Source organism: Thunnus maccoyii, chromosome 1 (genome assembly GCF_910596095.1).
Source record: "Thunnus maccoyii chromosome 1, fThuMac1.1, whole genome shotgun sequence".
Classification (NCBI taxonomy): Eukaryota; Metazoa; Chordata; class Actinopteri; order Scombriformes; family Scombridae; genus Thunnus; species Thunnus maccoyii.
This window is the reverse complement of record NC_056533.1, coordinates 40,658,815-40,675,230: the sequence shown is the minus strand read 5'-3', so window position 1 is coordinate 40,675,230 and position 16,416 is coordinate 40,658,815. Positions and strand designations below refer to the sequence as shown.

Here is a 16,416-nt window from a genome sequence, read left to right as displayed (position 1 = left end):
CATTCAGTTGATAACAAACATTGACTCCTTAGTTTGAAAACATTTGTAACATATATACAAAAGATTTATAAAATGATAACCTACTATTCACTTTTCTTTCACAGGTTACACATCTGTATCTTATCACATGAATAACATAGGTTTTCCATGGGCACTAGGTCAGTTGGGAGCCATCCATCATGTAATTGACAGCTGCCTCACAACATATTATGTGTCACAACAACCCACATCTGGACCAGTTCCAAACTTGACCATGGATCCATTGTTTGTATCTCTAAGGTCCCCCTGAAGGGCCATACCATGTTACCTAAGGTGACATGCAGACTCTGAAATGTTTATGTCACATGTCCAACACCCAAAATCAGTAAAGTACATAGGGTCAGATAAAAATCATACTAACAGTGATGATGTCAGTTGATGGTGATGATGATGATGATGATGAGGTTAACATGTGTGATATAGTGTCAGTAGTGTCTCCAGATCCTGAAAATCAACCCTGACTGACCCCAGCTGACTTGTCTTCCAGGGGAATCTTCCTCCGGATTACCAGATCACGCTGATCGACATCGGACTGGTGCTGGAGCTGCTGATGGGAGGAGCTTACCGCTGCAAATACACCAGGAAGAGCTTCAGGACGCTGTACAACAACCTGTACGGCCTGAAAAGAGTGAGCTGACGTCCGGTGTTCAGCAGACAGGACGTGTGATGTAGGCTGTGATGCTTTATTAGAAGTTCTGGTTCTGAGTGTTCATGACACTCTGCACTGGAACTCCTCGGTGCTGATGAAGATGAATTAGACGTGTAACATGATGAATATTCAGTTTCCATTGAGCCGTCAGTGGAGAAGCTTCATCAGTCGTCCGTGTCGATGTTTCAGCTTCTTTGGGCTCAGTTCAGACCTGCCGGGTTTCTCCCTGTATTCACCTCCTGCTCTGCTCCCATGCTGTAGTTTCTCCTGAGAAACTCCCCTAATCTGCATTAATCTGCATTAATCTGCATTAATCTGCAGGTCCTCAACCTTCATTATTAATAATCGTCACACAAACACATCTACATGTTTCACATGTGTGTCTGACGTTACACAAGTTGCCAGATCGTCTATGAAACACAATCTACACACACAATCTACACACACCATCTATGGCTGTTTGATGTGTTGGAGTTTCTCATAATTTGAAACCTAAATGTTTGCAGTTATTTTTCCGTTGCTGCTCTGACGCTCTGACTGCTGATTTCCTGCAAACACCCAAGCTGCTCAAAGCTCTAATATCTGTTCTCTTTTGGAAAGATGTGTCTCTATAATCAACTAATCTCACCTTATTTTGTCTATTTCAGCCTAAAGCTTTGAAACTTCTTGGGATGGAGGTATGTTATTGTTTATTTAAAACAGTTTCAGAAACTGTGGTACATCCGTTTTGAGAATAATAGTTCCTGACATGTTCTCTTACTCAAGGATGACGAGCCTCGTCCAAAGGGAAAAGGGAAGAAGAACAAGAAGAAAGAGGAGGAGGAGGACATTGATGTGGACGACCCCGAAGTCTGCCGGTTTCAGTACCCGTTCCACGAGCTGATGGTGTGGGCCGTGCTGATGAAACGCCAGAAGATGGCGTTGTTCCTGTGGCAGCGGGGGGAGGAGGCCATGGCCAAAGCTCTGGTGGCCTGTAAGCTCTACAAGGCCATGGCCCATGAGTCATCCCAGAGCGAACTGGTGGACGACATCTACCAGGACCTGGAGAACAACTCCAAGTGAGTCCAGTCAGTCTGGAGAGCCATTTCCATGTCAAGCTGTCCAGTTTATTCCACTGTTTAAGTCATAATGTTATGTTGCTCCTGTGCAGGGAGTTCGGTCAGCTGGCCTACGAGCTGCTGGATCAGTCATACAAACACGACGAGCAGGTGGCCATGAAGCTGCTGACATATGAACTGAAGAACTGGAGTAACTCCACCTGTCTGAAGCTGGCAGTGGCCGCTAAACACAGAGATTTCATCGCTCACACCTGCAGCCAGATGCTGCTGACCGACATGTGGATGGGCTGTCTGAGGATGGGAAAGAGCAACAGCCTGAAGGTAGGAACAGCCTGAGGGTAGGAACAGACTGAAGGTAGGAACTGCCTGATGGTAGGAACAGCCTGATGGAAGGAACAGCCTGATGGTAGGAACAGACTGATGGTAGGAACAGACTGATGGTAGGAACAGCCTGATGGTAGGAACAGACTGATGGTAGGAACAGCCTGATGGTAGGAACAGACTGATGGTAGGAACAGCCTGAAGGTAGGAACACCCTGAAGGTAGGAACAGACTGATGGTAGGAACAGCCTGATGGTAGGAACAGACTGATGGTAGGAACAGACTGATGGTAGGAACAGACTGATGGTAGGAACAGCCTGATGGTAGGAACAGCCTGATGGTAGGAACAGACTGATGGTAGGAACAGACTGATGGTAGGAACAGCCTGAAGGTAGGAACAGCCTGAAGGTAGGAACAGCCTGAGTGTAGGAACAGACTGAAGGTAGGAACTGCCTGATGGTAGGAACAGCCTGATGGAAGGAACAGCCTGAAGGTAGGAACAGCCTGAGTGTAGGAACAGCCTGATGGTAGGAACAGACTGATGGTAGGAACAGCCTGAAGGTAGGAACAGCCTGATGGTAGGAACAGCCTGATGGTAGGAACAGACTGATGGTAGGAACAGCCTGCAGGTAGGAACAGCCTGAAGGTAGGAACAGCCCGAAGGTAGGAACAGCCTGATGGTAGGAACAACCCGAAGGTAGGAACAGCCTGATGGTAGGAACAGCCTGATGGTAGGAACAACCCGAAGGTAGGAACAGCCTGATGGTAGGAACAGCCTGCAGGTAGGAACAGCCTGATGGTAGGAACAACCCGAAGGTAGGAACAGCCTGATGGTAGGAACAGCCCGAAGGTAGGAACAACCCGAAGGTAGGAACAGCCTGATGGTAGGAACAACCCGAAGGTAGGAACAGCCTGATGGTAGGAACAGCCTGCAGGTAGGAACAGCCTGATGGTAGGAACAGCCTGATGGTAGGAACAGCCCGAAGGTAGGAACAGACTGATGGTAGGAACAGCCTGCAGGTAGGAACAGCCTGATGGTAGGAACAGCCTGCAGGTAGGAACAGACTGAAGGTAGGAACAGACTGATGGTAGGAACAGCCTGATGGTAGGAACAGCCTGATGGTAGGAACAGACTGATGGTAGGAACAGCCTGAAGGTAGGAACAGACTGATGGTAGGAACAGCCTGATGGTAGGAACAGCCTGATGGTAGGAACAGACTGATGGAAGGAACAGCCTGATGGAAGGAACAGCCTGATGGTAGGAACAGACTGATGGTAGGAACAGCCTGAAGGTAGGAACAGACTGATGGTAGGAACAGCCTGAAGGTAGGAACAGACTGATGGTAGGAACAGACTGATGGTAGGAACAGCCTGAAGGTAGGAACAGCCTGATGGTAGGAACAGACTGATGGTAGGAACAGCACTGAGGGCTTCTGTCAGAGTTGAATCTACAAAAAACACAAAGAGAAGTGCTTTGGTTGACTTTGGTTCAGGTTCAGGTCCTTTGGCGCCATTATACATGGTAGCACTCTAGATCTGAAATGAATAGATGATTAATCAATTGGCTGAATGACTGGAAATGTACTGGCTTCTTTCTATGCAAAACACCAAATCCTCTCTGGTAGCTGCTTCTCACATGTACATATTTGCTAGTTTCCCAGTTTTCCATGAAAGTCAACTCAACATCTTCTTGTTTGTGACTGTTCAGACAAAACATCTGAATATGTTCACTTGGGCTCCTGGGAATAAAGACAGGGATTTTATCTACTGATCAATCAATTGATTATGACAGTACTCATATGATGGAATAATACAACCTGTCCCTCAGTTTGATAAAATGCAACTTAACAACAAATGAGCTCAATAGAAACTAAAACTAGATTCATCTTGCTCCCTTGTACCTACGTGTGTGTAGCAGGACTCATTGTTCTGGTACTCTGTTGGTATACAGGAAGTACTCTGTAAATAGGGAATAATGACGCTGTATGTTGCGGGCTGCAGTCTAAAACTTTACCTTAAAGTTTGCAAATGTCAGTGTTTGGATTAGACTCAAACACAGCCTGTATATACAGATGGACATAGAGAGGTGTGATGTCACCTGTTGGTTTCACTGGCACCAGTTTGAAGCCCAGTGTTGCAGTTTATGGTCACGCTTCCGAAACGCCCCTCGGACTGAAGCTAATGCTAGCTTACTGGGAACACCGAGCACTGCACACTTGGGCTAACGTTAGCTACTTTATCATGTTAGCTACTATAGCTAAACTGTGCTAACAGGGCAGGTATTGACATCAAGTAACATTAAACTTAGTGAAATATTGTGAGAGTCCAGGAGCCAGGGAGAGCCGCAGCTGTCAATCAACGCCCACACAGCAGACATCAAAGCTAATTTAAGTCTTCAAATCTTAATAACAGAGCGATAATTTCTAAAATGACCACCAGCTCACTTATGAGAGGGCCTGAATTTAGAGACTGAGACCAGAATGACTCGTTGAAAACAATGATTGACTTAGTATTTCCAGAGAGAAGCTGAGGCTTTTTGAAGCAGTTAGAATCAACTGGAGCCGCTAGCAGTCATCAGTTGCACTTAAACCCTCTGGAACGGAGCGTAGTGTCAACGCTTCACTTGTTCTACAAAACATTAAATAACTTCGGAACCGTTTATGATATCGACAAGCTTATTTTTTGGTCTGAACTGTGAGATTATCAGCTCTCTGAGGCATCTTGAATGGTTCCTTTACAACCATCAGGGCTGATTTACCATGCGTGCAATCAAGTGATGCAGGAACAGGAGCTTCACTCGAGTCACTGTGTGAAGTGACTGCAGTCTTCCATATATCAACTGATTAGGTCGTCAATTTCTCAGTGATATATAACAGTTTGATATTTACTCTCAGAGGTGATGTTGACCAAAATATAAAGACAGCACCAGAATGTATATATTGTCACAGTGTCTACTAAAAAAAAGCCTGAGATAATCTGCAAACAAATGACTGTAACTCACTGAAAACTTCACATCAAGCTCCAAAACACCTAAATACAACTTTTCACGTTGAAAAAACAACTGGTTGACTTTGGGGTTATTCAGCAAAACATACATTTTTTTTCACTGGACACTTTTTTTTTTGTCAAATATGGTATTCTCACACAAAGGTAATGCATGATGGTGACTTTATACTGCACCAGAAAGGGCAGGTTCCCCTGAATAATATGATGTATAACACTTGATTCTCACTGACAGAATAAGCTCAAAATTGGCAAAAATATAAAAGCATGTCCAGGCACTTTGTTTATGTAGGTTTTAGAGGGTTAAGGTAGTTCAGCCTCAGGTCGTGGTAGCTGCTGATTGGACTCTGTCTTGTTATATGTACTCTGGTTATTCTACTGTTGCTATTTGTTTTCTACTTTACCTGTATAAAACTTATTTATCAACCTGAAATGCTGTATCTAGATGTACAGTAAACCGTCAGGGTATCGTCTGTCAGCTGACTGATGAACAAGCTCAAAAAGAAAACAAAAACTCACAATATGTCCAGCCGTGACAAGTTTTGTCTTTGGTATTTATATATATAAACATGGTTTGACAGAGACCAGCGAATATCTAACAGCTTCATATTCGCTGTTTTACCGCCACACAGCCGCCTCTTATATTGTCATTATAAAAAGTCTTTTGCTCCCCTTCCTTGTGTCTGCAGGTGATTTTAGGAATCATTTTCCCTCCCGCCATCCTCCTGCTGGAGTTTCGTATCGGAGACGAATCTTCGTTTCATTCTTCCAAACAAAACAACGACGGCAAAACTAAAGATGATGACAACAAATCCAGCAAGGTACACCACCGACACCTGAGCCGGCTTCAGTACCGTTCCCGTCGCCAGCGAGAGTTTATTACTGATGACGGTTCTGTTTTCAGGACGCCGTCTCTAACGTCGACACAACATCCAAGAAAGGAGACGAAGAAGAGAACCAGAAGAAACACAGGAGGAGGGTTCCCATCGGGAGGAAGATCTATGAGTTCTACAACGCTCCCTTCACCAAGTTCTGGTTCAACACGGCAAGTAGACTTTTATTGTTTCGAAACATGTTGAAGCTATAATAGAAAATAATAATAATAATAATAATAATGGTGATAACAGTGTGAAACTGACACCTGTATTAGATGAGATTATATTAGTCACATTAAACACCCGTGTGTCTGTGTGTGTCAGATCTCCTACCTGGTCTACCTGATGTTGTATAATTACATCATCCTGGTGAAGATGGAGCGATGGCCGTCTCTGCAGGAGTGGATTGTCATCTCTTACATCATCACTCTGGGACTGGAGAAAGCCCGACAGGTAAACACAGAGACGCACCTGAACACCTGGCGCTACAGTTGTGTTCATATGGATCATTGTGACGGAAACATGGAGACTCCTGGACCATCAACGTGTCCAGAAACATCATCTGACTACAATTGTCACAGCCTTCAACACGTCCGCCTATAATGTATGAGAATGTGTTCTTCCTGAATTCACCCTGTATCCAAGTTGCCAGAAGTTGCACCGGGCACTGCGATCTGTGCCGCTGAGTTCATGACAGTAGAGTGCAAAGAGTCTGAATCTGAATTTCAATATAAAGTTTGGTGTCATCTGTGTAAAAATGTACATTTACATTCAGTTCATGGAGACGGGGAATGATGTTCAGTCACCAGGACGCCTCAATGTTGAGAGTTTCTGATATTCTGCAACAAACAAGTCTTCCAGATTAAAGGACAGACTCTGTGGTTGGCCCATGAACTTCAGAACAAAAGTGTTTTCTGATGTGACGCCTGGATCAGCAGGACCACATCACATCTGAGCCTTCAACCGTCGTCACATCACTGCCGGAAATTAAATATGTTAAATGATGTAACAATGATTAAGGAGAGACGTCTCTCCGTAAAGACAGCGGCTCTTAGTCAGTGGAGCCATCATCACATATCTTAACATCACAACATTTTCCAGTTCTGGTTTATCAATGACAATTTAAATTATCTACAAACAAAGCTCAGGACTTTATTTTCCATTTTGGTAATAAATCATAAATGGAAAGAGATCTAATGTTCAAGAGTCCACATTTAATTCTCTTATTTTGTTGTACTGTTGCAATGTTGGTGTTAATTTTTATTAGGTTTTTATGAATGAATCCTCTTCTGTTTACTTTGGATTTAATTGATTTAAGTGGTCGGAGGACAGATGCAGTCTTTATGTGGTTTTGGGGACAGACGCGGTCTCTATGTGGTTTTGGGGACAGACATGGTCTCTATGTGGTTTTGGGGACAGATGCGGTCTCTATGTGGTTTTGGGGACAGATGCGGTCTCTATGTGGTTTTGGGGGACAGACACAGTCTCTATGTGGTTTTGGGGACAGACGCGGTCTCTATGTGGTTTTGGGGGACAGACACAGTCTCTATGTGGTTTTGGGGACAGATGCGGTCTCTATGTGGTTTTGGGGACAGACACGGTCTCTATGTGGTTTTGGGGACAGACACAGTCTATGTGGTTTTGGGGACAGACACAGTCTCTATGTGGTTTTGGGGGACAGACACAGTCTCTATGTGGTTTTGGGGACAGACACAGTCTCTATGTGGTTTTGGGGACAGACGTGGTCTCTATGTGGTTTTGGGTGGGTAACTGCTCTAATGGAGGTGCAGAGAAGCGTGTAGGACTGCAGCTCTGCCTCCTGGTCTCAACTGGGTTGTCATGGTTTTGGTCTACTAATAAACTCAGCCATATTTCTAGATATGAGAGCAGCTCCATCCAGAGTGGGATGTATGCCGTCTCTCCTAACCAGACCAGGTCTTCCCCAGAAAGTCTGCCAGTTATCTATGAAGCCCACATCGTTTGCTGAGCTGAAGATAACTAACAACTGTCGGATTAGCGAGAAAAGTCAGTAAAAGAAGGAGAGAGCTAAGAGTAGCGTACGTTTAAATATACAGCAGGTATTTATCCACAAAGTTAACTGAGCTGGGAGCAGCAGAGACACTGTCAGGAACCACAGTCAGCAACCGGAAATGACACAATACGCTTACCGTAGCACGTTAGCACGTCAGCACGTTAGCACGTTAGCATGTCAGCACGTTAGCATGTCAGCATGTCAGCACGTCAGCACGTCAGCCAAGGCTCGAGGACGATTGTGGTTTATAAAATCAGAGTTGACTGTTAGTTGTAAACAGGAAGTGAACAGAGATCTGCTGTTAAAGTTGGCGCTGACACTGAATGTTACAGTCTGTCTCATGTCTCAGTCAGGTTTGATATGCAGCTCCACATGCAGACGTGTCACATGTTGCCCTCTCTCAGATCTTGATGTCGGAGCCGGGGAAGCTGAAGCAGAAGGTGAACGTGTGGTTGGAGGATTACTGGAACATCACGGACTTGGTGGCGATCTGCGTGTTCCTGCTCGGGCTGCTGCTGCGGCTGCAGAGCGAGCCCTACATGGGCTACGGACGCGTCATCTACTGCGTCGACATCATCTTCTGGTACATCCGAGTGCTCGACATCTTCGGGGTCAACAAGTACCTGGGACCCTACGTCATGATGATCGGCAAGATGGTAGGATGACACGCCATGACATCATAACGTCGGAAACAGTTTTTAAATGTGTATGGAAGGTGTTTATACAGTTTATTATTGTAAATGTATCGATACACTTTGGTCTGACTGTGTCTGCAGATGATCGACATGCTGTACTTCGTGGTCATCATGCTGGTGGTGCTGATGAGCTTTGGCGTGGCGCGGCAGGCCATCCTCCACCCGGACGAGGAGCCGACGTGGCGTCTGGCCCGCAACATCTTCTACATGCCGTACTGGATGATCTACGGCGAGGTGTTTGCAGACTCCATAGACCGTAAGACTAGAGTTCATAGTAAGACTTCAGTCAGTCAGTCAGCTGTTGGTCCTCATCGTCCTCATCGTCCTCATCGTCCTCATCATCCTCATCATCCTCATCGTCCTCATCGTCCTCATCGTCCTCATCGTCCTCATCGTCCTCATCATCCTCATCATCCTCATCATCCTCATCGTCCGCTGAACAGCCATACAGAGGGATGACAGGGTCCTTGAAAACCTGGAAAGTCTTTATTAGTTTCTTTAGTGCTGAACAAAGTGAACATGAACCTGGATTATTTAAATATTTATGCATTTTGAGGATTCCTGGAAAACCTGGAACATTTACTGAAGTACTGAAGTACAACGTTGAGGTACTTGTACTGTACTTGAGTATTTCCATGTGATGTTATTCTCTACATTTCAGAGGGAAATATTGTACTTTCTACTACATTTATTTAACAGCTTTAGTTACTTTTCAGATGAAGATTTGACACAATGGATAATATAACAAGCTTTTAAAAATAAGATTCTTCAGGAAAAATGCAAATTTTTTAAGGAAGATCAATAGATTGTCTGTTATAGAGGAACCCTGTTAGACCACTGTGACACACACACACACACATACACACATACACACACACACACACACACACACACATACACACACACACACACACACACACACACACACACACACATACACACACTCACACACTATCCTGTTGTTTGGTGTGTGTGTCTGTTTCTGATCTATAATCAATATCAGATGATGTCGTTCTGTCCCTGAAGTGTCTCAGACTTGTTAAAGTTTGTTTCCTGTTTGTGTTTTATTTTGGTGAAAGTGCGTCAGATGATCTAACAGGAAGTCTTCTTCTTCTCTTGTTTCGTCCTGTTATTGATTGTGTTCTGTTTTCTGTTGATGGACAGTTTATGCCATGGAGATCAATCGTGAGTATCAATTATATATTAACTAACTATAATAATGGTTTTATTGATTATATATCAGCGTTAGATAACTAGTGTGTGTCTGTATGTGTATGTGTGTGTGTGTGTGTGTGTGTGTGTATATGTGTGTGTGTGTGTGTGTGTATGTGTGTGTGTGTGTGTGTGTATGTGTGTGTGTGTGTGTGTGCAGCTCCGTGTGGAGACAACATGTATGATGAAGACGGTAAGAAGCTTCCTCCGTGTATTCCCGGCGCCTGGCTGACTCCGGCCATCATGGCGTGTTACCTGCTGGTGGCGAACATCCTGCTGGTCAACCTGCTGATCGCCGTCTTCAAGTGAGTCACTGACGTCAGACCAGACGCTCACCTGTACTCACCTGTCTGTCCACTCTCTCTCTCTATATATATATGTGTATATAATTAATCAATATATAGATATAATAATAAAGACTTTATTATAAACATTTAAACCAGCAGTGTGTTTGTAGTGAGCTGTAATTATTCCAGAAGCATCTTTCAGCTACAAGCAAACATCTATAATTTAGTATTTTTATTGATTATTGTAACACTGAACACAAGGATGACGTCACAGGACGATGGGTGTCTTGGCGCCAGCAGAGGACTGAACGGTCATCTGTTGACCAGCAGGTCTGCAGACTCTCAGCTTCAGGACGAATGAATCGGCGGCTGGAGTGAGTTTCCTCAGAGAGTCGTGCGTCAGAGAGACAGCGTGGCGTGCGAGTACATCTGTCCATCGTCCTTCGGTACAGCCGGCCCTCTGAGTTGTTCTCGTGCCGCCTCACCTGTTCCCTCGGCGTTATGTTCCCTCCCTCGGCTTTGGATCGGCTGTCTGGCCGATAGATGGATTTCCTTGCCGCCTGCACGTTGTCCCTTCTGGTTCCTCTCCGTAGCGGCAGACTCAGAGGGTCTGATCGTTCTTCGTACTCGTATCAGAGATCGATCGAGCGTTGTCAGAGGTCTTGTTGTTCATGGAGTCGTCTGCAGGACACGTGACATCAGCCTGAACGTCGACATTGATGACGGTTTTTGCGTTGATCATTTGTGATTAATTACGGGAGTGTAGTGGGCGGGATATGAGGTCGGTCCATGCGTGCACATTTTTATAAATATGATATTTTGGGTTTACGTGCATGAGGCTCAGATACGGAGCTCAGACCAGAGACCAAGTCCTGCCGTCACAGGAAAAGGAAACTACTGTCTGCAGGAAGATGTTTTCAAAATAAAAGCTCTGCCAGTGAAGAAGAGTAAGATTAAAAGCTTGTGTGTGCGCGTCTGTCCGCAGCAACACCTTCTTCGAGGTGAAGTCCATCTCCAACCAGGTGTGGAAGTTCCAGCGGTATCAGCTGATCATGACCTTCCATGACCGGCCCATCCTGCCGCCGCCGCTCATCGTCTTCCCCCACATCTACATCGTCCTCAAGAGGCTGTGCTGCCACTGCAGGCGGCGGCCGGAGGGCGAGCACGATGACCGCGAGAGGCGACTGCGTAAGATCCCGATTATTGAATATAGATGAAACCTGTTTGATTGATACATCGATCAATAACTGTGATTCCTCAGAGTTGGGTTTGATTGATACATGGATCAATAACTATGATTCCTCAGATTTGAATTGATTGATCCATGGATCAATAACTGTGTCTCCTCAGAGCTGAATTGATTGATACATGGATCAATAACTGTGTCTCCTCAGAGCTGAATTGATTGATACATGGATCAATAACTGTGTCTCCTCAGAGCTGAATTGATTGATACATGGATCAATAACTGTGTCTCCTCAGAGCTGAATTGATTGATCCATGGATCAATAACTGTGATTCCTCAGAGTTGAATTGATTGATCCATGGATCAATAACTGTGATTCCTCAGAGTTGAATTGATTGATCCATGGATCAATAACTGTGTCTCCTCAGAGTTGGATTGATTGATCCATGGATCAATAACTGTGTCTCCTCAGAGTTGAATTGATTGATCCATGGATCAATAACTGTGTCTCCTCAGAGTTGGATTGATTGATCCATGGATCAATAACTGTGTCTCCTCAGAGTTGAATTGATTGATCCATGGATCAATAACTGTGATTCCTCAGAGTTGGATTGATTGATACATGGATCAATCAGAGTTGGATTGATTGATCCATGGATCAATAACTGTGATTCCTCAGAATTGAATTGATTGATCCATGGATCAATCAGAGTTGGATTGATTGATCCATGGATCAATCAGAGCTGGATTGATTGATCCATGGATCAATCAGAGTTGAATTGATTGATCCATGGATCAATAACTGTGATTCCTCAGAGCTGAATTGATTGATCCATGGATCAATAACTGTCTCCTCAGAGTTGGATTGATTGATCCATGGATCAATCAGAGTTGAATTGATTGATCCATGGATCAATAACTGTGTCTCCTCAGAGTTGAATTGATTGATACATGGATCAATAACTGTGATTCCTCAGAGTTGGATTGATTGATACATGGATCAATAACTGTGATTCCTCAGAGTTGGATTGATTGATACATGGATCAATCAGAGTTGGCTTGATTGATCCATGGATCAATAACTGTGTCTCCTCAGAGTTGGATTGATTGATCCATGGATCAATAACTGTGTCTCCTCAGAGTTGGATTGATTGATCCATGGATCAATAACTGTGTCTCCTCAGAGTTGGATTGATTGATACATGGATCAATAACTGTGTCTCCTCAGAGTTGGATTGATTGATCCATGGATCAATAACTGTGTCTCCTCAGAGTTGAATTGATTGATCCATGGATCAATAACTGTGATTCCTCAGAGTTGGATTGATTGATACATGGATCAATCAGAGTTGGATTGATTGATCCATGGATCAATAACTGTGTCTCCTCAGAGTTGAATTGATTGATCCATGGATCAATCAGAGTTGGATTGATTGATCCATGGATCAATCAGAGCTGGATTGATTGATCCATGTATCAATCAGAGTTGAATTGATTGATCCATGGATCAATCAGAGCTGAATTGATTGATCCATGGATCAATAACTGTGATTCCTCAGAGTTGAATTGATTGATCCATGGATCAATAACTGTGATTCCTCAGAGTTGAATTGATTGATCCATGGATCAATAACTGTCTCCTCAGAGCTGGATTGATTGATCCATGGATCAATCAGAGCTGGATTGATTGATCCATGGATCAATAACTATGATTCCTCAGAGTTGGATTGATTGATACATGGATCAATCAGAGTTGGATTGATTGATCCATGGATCAATAACTGTGTCTCCTCAGAGTTGAATTGATTGATCCATGGATCAATCAGAGTTGGATTGATTGATCCATGGATCAATAACTGTGTCTCCTCAGAGTTGGGTTTGATTGATCCATGGATCAATCAGAGTTGGATTGATTGATCCATGGATCAATCAGAGCTGGATTGATTGATCCATGGATCAATAACTCTGTCTCCTCAGAGTTGGTGCTGAGCTCAGACGAGCTGAAGAGTCTGCATGAGTTCGAGGAGCAGTGTGTGGAGGAATACTTCCGCGAGAAAGACGACGAGAAACAATCGTCCAACAACGAGAGAATCCGAGTCACATCAGAGAGGTTATTGATTATATACCTATCAGCTGTTATTGATTATATATCTGTCAGACTGTTATTGATTATATACCTATCAGCTGTTATTGATTATATATCTATCAGCTGTTATTGATCATATGTCTATCAGCTGTTATTGATTATATATCTATCACTGTTATTGATTATATATCTATCAGCTGTTATTGATCATTTATCTATCAGCTGTTATTGATCATTTATCTATCTCTGGGTGTTGTATGTTGCATGTGGCGTGTTCTCTGGGTGTTGTATGTTCTGTGTGGCGTGTTCTCTGGGTGTTGTATGTTCTGCGTGGCGTGTTCTCTGGGTGTTGTATGTTGCATGTGGCGTGTTCTCTGGGTGTTGTATGTTCTGTGTGGCGTGTTCTCTGGGTGTTGTATGTTCTGTGTGGCGTGTTCTCTGGGTGTATGTTCTGTGTGGCGTGTTTTCTGGGTGTTGCATGATGCGTGTGGTGTGTTCTCTGGGTGTTGTATGTTCTGCGTGGCGTGTTCTCTGGGTGTTGTATGTTCTGCGTGGCGTGTTCTCTGGGTGTTGTATGTTCTGTGTGGTGTGTTCTCTGGGTGTTGTATGTTCTGTGTGGCGTGTTCTCTGGGTGTTGTATGTTCTGTGTGGCGTGTTCTCTGGGTGTTGTATGTTGCATGTGGCGTGTTCTCTGGGTGTTGTATGTTCTGTGTGGCGTGTTCTCTGGGTGTTGTATGTTCTGTGTGGCGTGTTCTCTGGATGTTGTATGTTGCATGTGGCGTGTTCTCTGGGTGTTGTATGTTCTGTGTGGCGTGTTCTCTGGGTGTTGTATGTTGCATGTGGCGTGTTCTCTGGGTGTTGTATGTTCTGTGTGGCGTGTTCTCTGGGTGTTGTATGTTCTGTGTGGCGTGTTCTCTGGGTGTTGTATGTTCTGTGTGGCGTGTTCTCTGGGTGTTGTATGTTGCATGTGGCGTGTTCTCTGGGTGTTGTATGTTCTGTGTAGCGTGTTCTCTGGGTGTTGTATGTTGCATGTGGCGTGTTCTCTGGGTGTTGTATGTTCTGCGTGGCGTGTTCTCTGGGTGTTGTATGTTCTGTGTGGCGTGTTCTCTGGGTGTTGTATGTTCTGCGTGGCGTGTTCTCTGGGTGTTGTATGTTGCATGTGGCGTGTTCTCTGGGTGTATGTTCTGTGTGGCGTGTTTTCTGGGTGTTGCATGATGCGTGTGGCGTGTTCTCTGGGTGTTGTATGTTCTGTGTGGCGTGTTCTCTGGGTGTTGTATGTTCTGCCTGGCGTGTTCTCTGGGTGTTGTATGTTCTGTGTGGCGTGTTCTCTAGGTGTTGTATGTTCTGTGTGGCGTGTTCTCTGGGTGTTGTATGTTCTGCATGGCGTGTTCTCTGGGTGTTGTATGTTCTGCGTGGCGTGTTCTCTGGGTGTTGTATGATGCGTGTGGCGTGTTCTCTGGGTGTTGTATGTTCTGTGTGGCGTGTTGTCTGGGTGTTGTATGTTCTGTGTGGCGTGTTCTCTGGGTGTTGTATGATGCGTGTGGCGTGTTCTCTGGGTGTTGTATGTTCTGTGTGGCGTGTTCTCTGGGTGTTGTATGTTGCATGTGGCGTGTTCTCTAGGTGTTGTATGTTCTGCGTGGCGTGTTCTCTGGGTGTTGTATGTTCTGTGTGGCGTGTTCTCTGGGTGTTGTATGTTCTGTGTGGCGTGTTCTCTGGGTGTTGTATGTTGTACGTGGCGTGTTCTGTGGGTGTTGTATGTTGTACGTGGCGTGTTCTCTGGGTGTTGTATGTTGCATGTGGCGTGTTCTCTGGGTGTTGTATGTTCTGTGTGGCGTGTTCTCTGGGTGTTGTATGTTCTGTGTGGCGTGTTCTCTGGGTGTTGTATGTTGTACGTGGCGTGTTCTGTGGGTGTTGTATGTTGTACGTGGCGTGTTCTCTGGGTGTTGTATGTTCTGTGTGGCGTGTTCTCTGGGTGTTGTATGTTCTGTGTGGCGTGTTCTCTGGGTGTTGTATGTTCTGCGTGGCGTGTTCTCTGGGTGTTGTATGTTGCATGTGGCGTGTTCTCTGGGTGTATGTTCTGTGTGGCGTGTTTTCTGGGTGTTGCATGATGCGTGTGGCGTGTTCTCTGGGTGTTGTATGTTCGTTGTGGCGTGTTCTCTGGGTGTTGTATGTTCTGCCTGGCGTGTTCTCTGGGTGTTGTATGTTCTGTGTGGCGTGTTCTCTAGGTGTTGTATGTTCTGTGTGGCGTGTTCTCTGGGTGTTGTATGTTCTGCATGGCGTGTTCTCTGGGTGTTGTATGTTCTGCGTGGCGTGTTCTCTGGGTGTTGTATGATGCGTGTGGCGTGTTCTCTGGGTGTTGTATGTTCTGTGTGGCGTGTTGTCTGGGTGTTGTATGTTCTGTGTGGCGTGTTCTCTGGGTGTTGTATGATGCGTGTGGCGTGTTCTCTGGGTGTTGTATGTTCTGTGTGGCGTGTTCTCTGGGTGTTGTATGTTGCATGTGGCGTGTTCTCTAGGTGTTGTATGTTCTGCGTGGCGTGTTCTCTGGGTGTTGTATGTTCTGTGTGGCGTGTTCTCTGGGTGTTGTATGTTCTGTGTGGCGTGTTCTCTGGGTGTTGTATGTTGTACGTGGCGTGTTCTGTGGGTGTTGTATGTTGTACGTGGCGTGTTCTCTGGGTGTTGTATGTTCTGTGTGGCGTGTTCTCTGGGTGTTGTATGTTCTGCGTGGCGTGTTCTCTGGGTGTTGTATGTTCTGCGTGGCGTGTTCTCTTGGTGTTGTATGTTCTGCGTGGCGTGTTCTCTGGGTGTTGTATGTTCTGCGTGGCGTGTTCTCTTGGTGTTGTATGTTCTGTGTGGCGTGTTCTCTGGGTGTTGTATGTTGTACGTGGCGTGTTCTCTGGGTGTTGTATGTTGTACGTGGCGTGTTCTCTGGGTGTTGTATGTTGTACGTGGCGTGTTCTGTGGGTGTTGTATGTT

At 45.0% G+C, this 16,416-nt stretch overlaps 1 protein-coding gene across 1 annotated transcript in view; it reads left to right on the top strand.

Annotated features, from left to right (window-relative positions):
• The window catches only part of LOC121910602 (transient receptor potential cation channel subfamily M member 1-like), a 63,629-nt gene that overhangs the window by 45,354 nt on the left and 1,859 nt on the right, over positions 1-16,416 (top strand). Inside the window, exons 14-26 of the mRNA XM_042431885.1 lie at positions 527-667; positions 1,336-1,365; positions 1,454-1,746; positions 1,839-2,067; positions 5,760-5,891; positions 5,975-6,115; positions 6,270-6,398; positions 8,382-8,633; positions 8,754-8,946; positions 9,837-9,857; positions 10,045-10,189; positions 11,157-11,359; positions 13,335-13,467. Coding sequence (XP_042287819.1) covers positions 527-667; positions 1,336-1,365; positions 1,454-1,746; positions 1,839-2,067; positions 5,760-5,891; positions 5,975-6,115; positions 6,270-6,398; positions 8,382-8,633; positions 8,754-8,946; positions 9,837-9,857; positions 10,045-10,189; positions 11,157-11,359; positions 13,335-13,467 — 2,042 coding nt within the window. The remainder of the gene's footprint in view (positions 1-526; positions 668-1,335; positions 1,366-1,453; positions 1,747-1,838; positions 2,068-5,759; positions 5,892-5,974; positions 6,116-6,269; positions 6,399-8,381; positions 8,634-8,753; positions 8,947-9,836; positions 9,858-10,044; positions 10,190-11,156; positions 11,360-13,334; positions 13,468-16,416) is intronic.